The sequence below is a fragment of the Malaclemys terrapin genome, chromosome 7 (assembly GCF_027887155.1).
Source record: "Malaclemys terrapin pileata isolate rMalTer1 chromosome 7, rMalTer1.hap1, whole genome shotgun sequence".
NCBI lineage: Eukaryota > Metazoa > Chordata > Testudines > Emydidae > Malaclemys > Malaclemys terrapin.
The window spans coordinates 19,172,206-19,183,009 of record NC_071511.1 but is presented as its reverse complement, the minus strand read 5'-3'; the positions used below and the strand labels follow the sequence as shown (position 1 = coordinate 19,183,009).

General features: G+C 42.4%; 1 protein-coding gene across 1 annotated transcript; it reads right to left on the bottom strand.

Annotated features, from left to right (window-relative positions):
- Window positions 1-305: 305 nt before the first annotated feature.
- On the bottom strand, window positions 306-4,851 carry TRH (thyrotropin releasing hormone). Its single transcript, XM_054035253.1, has 3 exons — window positions 4,744-4,851; window positions 3,506-3,717; window positions 306-2,219 (listed from the first exon to the last, which is right to left on the bottom strand). The coding sequence occupies exons 2-3, from the start codon at window positions 3,693-3,695 to the stop codon at window positions 1,624-1,626; spliced, it is 786 nt and encodes a 261-aa protein (XP_053891228.1). The 5' UTR covers window positions 3,696-3,717; window positions 4,744-4,851; the 3' UTR covers window positions 306-1,623.
- Window positions 4,852-10,804: the final 5,953 nt, after the last annotated feature.

The window sequence follows — 10,804 nt, the reverse complement described above, 5'->3', positions numbered from 1 at the left end:
AGTAATCAGGTCAGATTCCGTGTAACTGGTTACTAAGCACAGAGCATTAAGTGTTGTCCAAGCGTTAAAGAACTGGTGAATTACTCCGTCTCTTGTCACTGGCATGAAAGGGTATCTTCGTATAGACACATACCCATGCTGCACAGATTGACCCAAGTTTCAAGGTTCAATCTGTACATGCACCAAAGAAATAAAATTTCTAATGTTAAGTAGAACCAGTCTGATTCAGAGTAAAACATCCTTTTGTGTACAAGTCTCAGACTCAAATAACCAAAGTTCATTGTGCAGCTGTGTAACAAGGATGCTTGTGGGTTTATTCCAGATGCATATCTTTATTATAATACACAAGTAGAAGTTTTCAAAAGGGACTCTACTATCTTTTGTATAAATCAGCCTTCCACTTCAATAGCAAAATAGTTCTATATACAAACATGTAGTAACCACCAGGACACAAGATGATGTTTCCTAGAAAAATATTTTTTCATGTTAATTTAAACTCAGGAGGACTTGATATTTTTCACGTTATTGAATTGCATTTGCACAACCATAAAGGACACCCGAAGTTACGATGGGATTGACTATTGATATTTATTAATTGTTCATGCCAAATAAACACCTTGCAGAATCTGTAGACCACATAAAGTGAAAACATTTTTATGGGGAGGGGGAGAAACTTAATTAGAAGAACAACAAAAATTCTCCTATGGAGAAAATGCCTTCTTGTTGCAATTTAAAATGTTGCTATCTAATAAAGACAACTCATCGGTTTCAAATCAAATGACTGAAATGTAGATGTATTGATTAGAGGACCCTACTATGTAGTCACACACACGGCTCTTCTCAACTTGTTGAATTGTTACGACACATTAAATGCCCTTGTTCTGCATTTTCCTAAATGAAATATTGTTTGGTTTTGAGTCAATTGTTTGAAGGCAAGGTTTAAAGCTAAACATCCAGCCTGTTACATTCACACATAGTCCCTCTCTCTCTGCCCATGAATTAATGTTTATTATCAGAATAGGCTGAAGTGCATAAGCGTACATATTTCACTAATGTAACATTTAAAAGTAAAACCCTGTTAAATTTCATTTTGAAATCACTTCATATGTTGTTGTTTTTCTCTCCCGCTCTGTAAATTCACTTGTTTTCACTTGCATAAGAAGAGCTATGTGATTATTCTGCTTCGTCATCTAGTATCCTGAACGCATATAACAGGGCCGTTCTAGTCCTTGGGATACAATTGGTGGGTGCACATAAAGGGATCATCTTAGAGCCTGATCCTGTAAGATACTGAGCACCCTCAATTTCTATGATGGTGGGAGTTGAAAGCACTCAGCACCTGGCAGGATTAGCCCCGTTGCCCCTGAGTCAGCAAAGTATTTAAGCACATCCTTAACTTTAAATGTGTGAGTAGTGCCATTGACTTCAGTGGGACCATGCACATGCCTAAGTACCTGGCTGAATCAGGGCTTTAATCCACAAGGACTTTAGCTTTATTTCTAAGGAGTTACTCATATGGCAGGTCAGCAGCAGAGAGTCAGAGGGGGGATGAACAGAACTTTAAGTGGTCTGGCAGATCACTCTGAATCAAATGTAAATGATGGCCAATGCAATCGCCCTTTCTCACTCCTCTGCCCCCGCCTCACCTTCCCAAGCAAACCTCCTCCCAGGATGCTGCCGCTTTTCTTCTACTCTGCCCTTGTTGACATTATCTAGTAACTCGAGCAAGAAGCTGCCTTTGCTACAGTTGAAGGAATCCTGGAGGTCACAGGGGGCATCGTAATCTGGGCTTTCAGAATCCACGTATCTTCTTCCAGGGTGCTGGCGTTTCTCCATGTCTTGGTCGCCCAGATCCAGCTCATCATCCCAGCTCCTCTTGCCAGGATGCTGACGCTTGTTGTAAATCAGAGACCTCTTGCCCGGGTGTTGCCTTTTGGATAGTTCATTCAGATAGGCCAGTTGGGTGCTAGGGATATCAACATACTGGTCCCACAGTGACCTCCTGCCAGGATGCTGTCTCTTCTGCAGCTCCATGTCACTGTCAAGGTCGTCGTCTTCCTCTCTTTTCCCTGGATGTTGTCTCTTCTGAGTTTCTCCATAAGACATTTCTTCCTCATCTTCCCTTTTCCCAGGGTGCTGCCTCTTCTCTAGGTCACTGGGGAATCTCTTCCCAGGGTGTTGTCTTTTGGAAAACCAGTCTGACTGAGGAGTGCTTGGTTCTGTCCAAGGGAATGACCAACGTTAGTGAACTTTCGTGATTATCATTATTCATCTGGAAGCTGAACTGTGAGCTCCCTGGGGTATATTTATTATAGCTCTGGAGGGCGCATAGGGTTATATGCCATTCCCAGTCACACCATTGTAAACCTAGGGGCAACTCTGTGGACTGCAATGGGGTTACTCTGGATGGGGTAGCCAAGTGCAGATTGGCATATGATCATTTCAGCAAGGATGGTTTGAAGGAAAAAAAATCCAGTCTGGAAAAGAATTGGGAGGGAATCCAATGCTAGGACCCAATATGCTATTCTAGAGCTTTGCTCCATAGAAATTTGGGAAAGGGGGCAGCTGTAGAGTCAGGTCAGGGGTTGGAGGATACATGCACAGGGGCAGGGGGAGGAGCTCAGTTGCAGTGCCAGCAGAGGTGGGTACAGGGCAGGAGCTGCATGCCAGGGGAGATGATAGGGCTGAGTGGCAGGTAGAGGCAGGGGAGTAAAGGACATCTTGAAAGTTTGGGGACTCAGTGCAGCCAGTTCTTATGATTTTTTATTGCATGTCTTGCAATATTTGTCCCTTTTCTGAAAGGCCCAGCTCCTGGATTCATGGGACTACCTGAGAATCTCCGCTTACTTTTTTTTTTTTTTTTTTTTTTTTAATGAAAGTTTCTAGGAAGGTGGGGGTGGGCTTTCTAGGGCCAGCTCCCTTCTCCCTTTGCTTCCGGCAACAAGATCTGCAGCTACTTGCACCTTTTCTTCCACAAGCTTCCGATCGGGGCCAGCTTCAGCTGCTGTGGCTGCCGGGAGCAGAGGATTTGTGAGCTGTTGCCAGAGGCAGCCTGGGCACTCCACGGAAATTTGACCCCTGGCTGTCCGACAGGGGGAGTGTGAGTGGTAAGGAGCATCTGTTAGCCAAGTGACAAGGAGGCTAGCAGGGAGTAGCTGAGAGTACGCATGCCCTGTTCTAACTTTAGAGCTGCCCCTGTAGGAACCTTCTCTACAGGCAGGTTATTTCATCATAATGATTCTATCATCCCTTCTGAAGCATCTTCTACAGGATGCCAGACTAGGTGGAGCATTGGTCTGGTCTGGTGCAGCAGTTCCTAGGCTAGTAAAGCTCCCTAGGGAAGAAAACCTCTTTTCCTGATTTCTCTGTGTCACATCTGGCCTAACTCTTTCTGCCCTTTTATTTATTATTCCCAGGGGGAAAAAATAGACCCCAGAAACTAAGCACAATGAAATTAAAGATCTCCATCTAAGTAACGTGCTAACAGCACCAATGTCACGTCTACCTTTATTAGTCTCTTCCCCCTCATCTGCTTTCTTGAGGATAGACCGAAGGATGATGCTTTCTGCCCTTTGCAGGATGTCATCCAAATGGCTTCTATCTCCATTCTCGTTTGTCTCTGGAATGGGCTGCCCCAGACTGACGCAGACACTGGAGAGAGTCAGGGAGAGCAGCAGCAGCCGGATGGATGTCATTGTGGGAGAGGAGTTCCTGCAACTTTCATGGGAAAGTAAAGGACAGGGGAGGGCAATGGAACAAAACCAACAACAATTACAATGTACCCAGTAACTTAGGAAGAAATCTGGGTAAATACAAAGCACTTAAGCGCTCTGAGCTGCCGCAGAGACTGGAGTTTCTCATGGGAATTATTTCCTGTCCCTTTTAATTTTTCTGACCACTCTCTCATTTTGTTTTGAAGTGCTCCAAATAATTTGTAAATTCTTTGTAGGTAATGTTGAGGACTAGTTCACTTTCTGTATAGAACAGCTATTTGGGTTTTAAATGTCATATACATTTAGCGTTTTTAATATCTTTTGATCAGACTATTCTAGTCTTCCCTTTTTAAACTGTTAGCATATTGTTTTGTATTTTACACATGCATGTACACCTGCCCCAAGGACTGCTTTCATTAAATAACTCCCTCTCTTAAACTAAAGGACTGCTTTAAAATAATCCCAGGATTTGCAGCACAGTTTTGTTCTGCTTTTAGTGAGAAATCAACCTTAAATAAGCAACTGAGTTTTCCTTCTCATGGGTACACACTCAAAATAGGGTGAGTGTGTGAGTGAGAGAGAGAGATACATATAATATATTTGTGCACTCTTAGGGACTATCTTCTGTGTTTGGAAAGCACCTACCACTTTTTGGTCAAGTCAAAGAATATCACATTTTACAACCCACATGCATAAAAATAGTATCTACATTTGTTCTGATCATTTATTTACCAAGCAGTAAAGTTCATTTCTGAAACCTATGTTACTATACATTCCGTTTAGCTAAATAACCTCCCTAGCAGACTTGTTCAGTGAAAGGAATACACACTCTACTAAAAGTTTTACAAGACAATACACCAGTTTCTAAACAGAAAACAAGTGTTACCTCTCTTAATGGCAGGCTTCTATTACCCTCTGACAAAATCCTTGAATTGTGGCTCTAACAGTGGCACGCTGAGGCATGCTATGCTGTCCAGTACAATCTTAAGAAGAAAAGTTAAAGTAGGCAACTTAAAAATGTATAAATTACCTGGATTGTGTTTTGTGGTTTTGGTTGATCTTTCTCCCAAGAGGATCTTCAGTTCATTCCTTCTTTAGACGTATTTGCACATCTGAGCTTCCGAGTTTTCCTTCTTTACTACAGACACTTGCAGTATCCAATAGAACGGGTGCGAAGTTCTCTTTGGATGGCTAGTGCCTCCCTACTTATATTGTGCCGCCTCTGGACCCATTATGCAAATAGCTTTGAGCTAATTTAGTTGAGGTAGCTTTTTTTTTTCATTGATGTCAGAGATCTGAGTTTTGGACGCACTTTAAAACTGACAGCAGTTTGCCAGCCCCCTTGTATTAGCCTCCAAATGCTGCTATTTTTCATCCCCTAAGGGGATTATCCTGGATCTTATGCAGCACCGAAAGGAGCTGCTTTATTTTTTTCTCCCCTGCTTAAACTGAGACGCTCCTATGCCTTATATTAAGCAAGCAGTGCAGAGTAAAGGCAAAGGGACAGGTAATTTACCATGCTAAGGAAACAAAACCATGGGGGTGGGGAAGGAGCACACAGGGTTAGATTTATACCAGCTGAGAATCTGACACACTATCCTGAGTGGCTACAAAAACTCTAACTTCTAATTCCGTCTTTTCTTAGCGACACTGTTCATAAACAATATGCTAGAATTTGTAAGGTGTAGCAGTGGATATCAAATTCTACATAAAGCACTTATTATTTATTTTATTATTATAACTAGCAGTAATTCCTCTCTCCGAAGAATCTATCTATTTTAAAATATTTCCACATAGCACTGGTCAACACATATACCAGATAGCCAAACTTGGAAAGTTAAAAATGGACTGTATTAAAAATTAAAGTAAAAGAATATAAAGAAGTCTCAAAGAAAAATATAAATTAAAGCATCACTAGTAGAACCTGACTTTTTACAAAAAAAAAAAAAAAAAAAAAAAAAAAAAGAGGTCAGACAGAAAGGTATTTGGGGAGGGGGGGGCGGTATATCTTTTTCTAAGGCTTTTAGTCCTACCCCTACCACCAGCAAATAGACCCAGGAAGATTAACAATTGACTCTAAAACACACACAACTAATTAAGTCCCAGTAGGGTGCAAATAAAAGGCTATCTCTTTCAAAATCCTTATTCATGTGAGTAATCGTTACTAAAAGTAGTGGTCCTGTTGACCTCAGTGGGGTTACTCATATGAGTAAGGATTATTCATCAGCGTACTGATTTTCAAGCTTTGACTCCAAGTTATTAATTTGAGTTTTTCAAATGAAGGGATGGAACCAAGTAAAATTAACATTCTTCTGAATTCCCATTTATTAACACATTGTCACAAACACAGACTGTATATTCTTCTCTGTACTGTTACCAAAGAGTTTAATGATAAAGTTGTTTTCTCTCTGTAGTAGTTGCTGACAGAAACCAGCCGCCAGATCTGCATGGATGCTGCTGCTCCTTGCCTGCATGTGCCACTAGCATATAACTTTTCTCCAGGGTGCTAGTCTGAAACCAGGATCAGAAGGTATCTTGGACATTATTACAATGCACCGGATTTAAGTCCATATCAGACATGTGCAGAGGTCTCCTGGTCCTCATCTGGCCCCACAAAATTGTATTTGTTGCTACTCCAACTAATTTGTGAATGGAGTCCACGTGGAGCATCATCTGAGGTGTATATTGGGGACCGGGAAACCCTGGTGTGTGGGCTGGCCCTTGACTTAGTAGCACAATTGTACCAGTTCCATTGTCTTTTGGGTCTTGGATCTGGGAGAGAAAAGGCAGCATTTGGCATGTGAATGGCTAATGGAAAAATCCTATAGAATTGATTATGGATGAAGCCAATAGCTTTCTATAGAAATTACCATAATGCCCATTGAATTGAATTTAAAAAGATAACTTTTCTGTAGCTTTTTTGCAGAATTTTCTATTAAACGCTAAATGATGGATCAAAAAACCCACAGAGAGGTTATAACTGTCTGTTAAATTCTCTAGAGGTAAAATCCTGGCTCCACTGAAGTGGTTTCAATGGAGCCAGAATTTCATCCAAGGACTCTTCCATGAGGGATTGCAGTCACCGGTTGAATTTTGACTCGCTATCTAAAGTTATCTTCAGGAATGAATGAGATACAACATATGCAGTCATGTCTGATCTTAGTTACAGGAGTGACAATCTGAGAGTCAAACCCTATTTCATTGACACACATGTAAATCTGGAGTAACTTCACTCCATGGAGTTTCTCTGGATTTAAACTATTGTTTAAACAGTTTTTTGTAAAGAATTTTTGTAAAGAATCTTAAAATGAGCATTTTTTCCTTCTTATTGGGATCAAAATCCTTTTCCTTAAGGCAGCCTGAGCAGCGATAAAGATGCCTTATAAACAAAACAGATTCCCAGCTCTATAAAGCTGCTGTCATCTCTAATCTAAGAATCTGTCAACATTGTTTGCAGTATAACAGACAACATGACCCAAGATCTACAGGGTCAACTTTGCAAAGAAATTAGATGCAAGTATCATCAGGCTCCTTTACTGTAACAAAGGAGTTCTTACTATAAATAATAAAGAAACCCCATCAAAAACAGCAGAGTCTCTAGCACAGACTAAATTCATAGGGCAAGTGATTTTCAGAAAAGTGTTAGAGCTTTTCAGAAATCTGCAGAATGCTGTGTTAGGTTTTTAAGAACCTTCAGTTATTTCAGAGAGGTGCTTGTTGAAGAGCAATACATATCTAATAATGTATAGCTTAGGTGTAAGTTTACTCAACCACAGCCCATAGAAGTCAATGGGAGTCTTTGGCCAGTGTCCTATCTTCCAACCGGGTCTTTAGACTAAAGATCCTCAGCTGGTGTAAATCTAGCCCTTTGTGTTGTGTTGTTTCCGTCTATGTATTTGAATTATCTGACTCTTTTAAAATTCTGCCACTTTTACTGAGGGCCAAATCCTGGTCCCTGAGGTAGCTAGACAGGTGAAAAATGTATAAGGGATGTAAATCCTCATGCTTCAGGGTATAAACCATCCACTGTAGTGAAGTTAGGAAGCAATCTCTGTGACACAGAGTTCCCTCGGCAAAGGGTCCCCTGTTCCTTGCAAACAGCTCTCACCTCAGACCTGACAAACTCACTGCACCAAATATGTGTGTCAGGACATTTCTCCATAAAAAGAAACATGTAAGAGATCTACAGAAAGCCAAGATTCATAATCATTGTGAGATGTACACACGGGTGATAATGGAGTAAAAATTAGTCACAAGGGGTTAATGGCTCGGTGATGGTCCATTCGAGCAGAGGGGGGTTTAGCTGGTGATGCAATACAATGCTAAATTATTTAGGCTTGCCCAATGCTAAGACTTTCAATGGAAAACCATCAGAGGCAACTGCACACAATCAAAACCACTCGAATGTTTTAGAAAAAGGAACTTTACAAGAAGACGGGTTTGCCAGATTTGTGAATAGAAACAAAAGGCTGTGGTCAGTATAACCCAGAGGAGGGAGAAGCACTCTGTATCTACTGACAAAGCCCCTTGTGCAGCAGGGGTGGTTTCATGAATCTGGGTCTTTTGAAACCAACCAGATCTGCAATGGACTGGACTTTAGGGGGAAACCCTACTTAGTTAGACAGGCAAGGTAACTATTGATAAGTGTAGGTAGGCCCTAGGTTTGCATTTTGTGACTTTGTTGTACACCTCTACCTTGATATAACACTGTCCTTGGGAGCCAAAAAATCTTATCGTGTTGTAGGTGAAACCGCGTTATATCAAACTTGCTTTGATCCGCCGGAGTGCTGCTTTACCACGTTATATCCGAATTCATGTTATATCGGGTCGCCAATTTGCACCAGCTGAAGATCTGGCCCTCAAATATCCTTCTTCCACTCCCTCAGATCAGAGGTTGGTCACAAAGCACCTGACTATCCTTTCCTTTTCTATGGGCTGCAATAGCATATGTGGACCATGATGCATCTCTTATTTAGCTATTCATCCATTGGCCAGACTCCAAACCTCTCACTGTGTAGGTCCATGGTGGAGATTCCTGCTGGTGAGCACAGCCCTCAGCTAGAGCACTGTGGTGGATGCACTATAAATACCAGAGACGGTCACGTTCCCATGGTTAGAGAGGCCCCTATCATAACTTTTCTGCACCCAGCTCCTCAACATGCAGCAAAACAGCACTGATTCTTCTGCAGCCCTGACCTGGGACAGGACATTTAGCCCTGGGAAAGTTTGTTTGTTTTTTTAAGGCAAAAAACACTACCTACAGTTAGAATATATGGAGATATACCTATCTCATAGAGCTGGAAGGGACTCTGAAGGGTCATTGAGTCCAGCCCCCTGCATTCACTAGCAGGACCAAGTACTCATTTTGCCCCAGATCCCTAAGTGGCCCCCTCAAGGATTGAACTCACAACCCTGGATTTAGCAGGCCAATGCTCAAACCACTGAGCTATCCCTCCCCTCATGGTCCTATGCTATTTTTTCCTCTCTGCTGCAGTCAGCCAGGGAAGCAAGCTAGGGAATAAACTCTATGCTTTACCACACAAGGAAGGAAAGCAGTGGAGCAGAGACTTTGAGGGGGCTTCTGTCCCCTGAGCTGGGTCTGGGAGCAGGGAATCTGCATTTGCTAGTTGGAAAGGGTAGGGAAGGAAGCATGAAAATAGTAAGATAGAATGTTCTAGAAAAGGGAAGGTCAGAAACCCAAATGACCTATAACAATGCAGATGACAGTGAGCCTCCGGCAGCACAGGAGCCATCAATAGAACAGCCTCTGTGCAATCGAGTGTATGGCTGTAGATTTTATGTTCAGTCAAGTTCAGCATGAGGTGCAGCATTTCCATGCCCAGTGTGGTAAACTTCATAACCATCTTTGGTCATCTTGTCAGCTACTTCCTCCAAATCCCCACTACTTCGTCCTCATTTAACAACCATGCACCCTGGGTTAGATTGTGCCTAGCCCCACCCCACTCCCCAAGTGCAGCAAGACTGCCCAAGGGGGGTGAGAAAGGACTGGAGAGAGCTGAGCTGGCAAATGGTGAGGGGAGCAGCAAGGGCATCTCTGCTCCATACTTGCCTAGTGCTCCCAGAGGCATTGGAACGGCCTGACACACAATGCTTCTGGGAACAGCTGCCAGTGTGTAGCCCCTCTTGCAATATCAACAGTGGCTTAAAGTTACAGCCTGGGCCTACATTAGCTCACTTTTCTTTTGGGGGGATTCCCCATTGAGGGAATATTTGAAATATTTTCAGATTCATCCAGCCAAGGATACTCCAGCATTCTACTGAAACCAAGAAGTTCAGACAGCTTCCATGAACACCTGCACACCAGATTAGCTTATGGAAAAACTAATAATTTGATATTAAAAATCTCTTCTCCACACGAATGTATTTCATCCTGGGGTAAATAGAATCTCATTTGTTCACTCAAGATGCGGCAGGTCAACATAGTGTGTCCCTTGGTTCTCTGGAGATCATGTGATAGCCAAGACTTAAGCTTTTGGAGCTACATAAGGCTTTAATTCTGATGTTATGGTGTAATGGCCATGCAACTGGGATTATGCTATGTGTCTTTCACAGTCAGCTCCATGTGGTGTTGAAACATTACAAGTGTCAGCTGGAAAGAGAACTCAGTTCTTGGGGCAGATCAGTCTTCTCTTTCAAGTCTGGAATGTGGTGTTCTCTGCATTCATGAGCAAGGTAACTGGCTTAGTTGCAGCAGGAGCTCCAGCCTCAGAGAAAGCTCTGGTCAGGGCTCTAAAGGCACTGATACAGTCTGCAATCTGTGGAGGATCTGTTCACCCACTCTCCATCCAGTTCTGTCCCCTTGCTTCTGGTTCCTTCGTCTGTGTATCAGGCTACATTGACTTTAATCAAAAGTGGATGGCCCTTGGAAAGATTAACAGGCCAGATTCTCCATTGTTATGCTCCTTTTGCAGTCATTTGCATTAGCACAGAATGAATGCAAAGTGGGTGTAAAACACCATCAAATGCAAATGGCCGTACCTTACCCTCACTTTGTACAGGGGTAAATGACTACATAAGGTGCAGGTCAATGGAGAATCGGGCCCTAATGTTTTATACCTTATCTTCCATTT

Bases quoted from the DNA above. Each gene is read 5' to 3' on its own strand.
- TRH (XM_054035253.1), bottom strand. From the start codon at position 3,695: ATGACATCCATCCGGCTGCTGCTGCTCTCCCTGACTCTCTCCAGTGTC. The intron at 2,220-3,505 runs GTAGACGTGACA...TCCCTTGGACAG, and splicing joins GGGGGAAGAGACTAATAAAG to AACCAAGCACTCCTCAGTCA.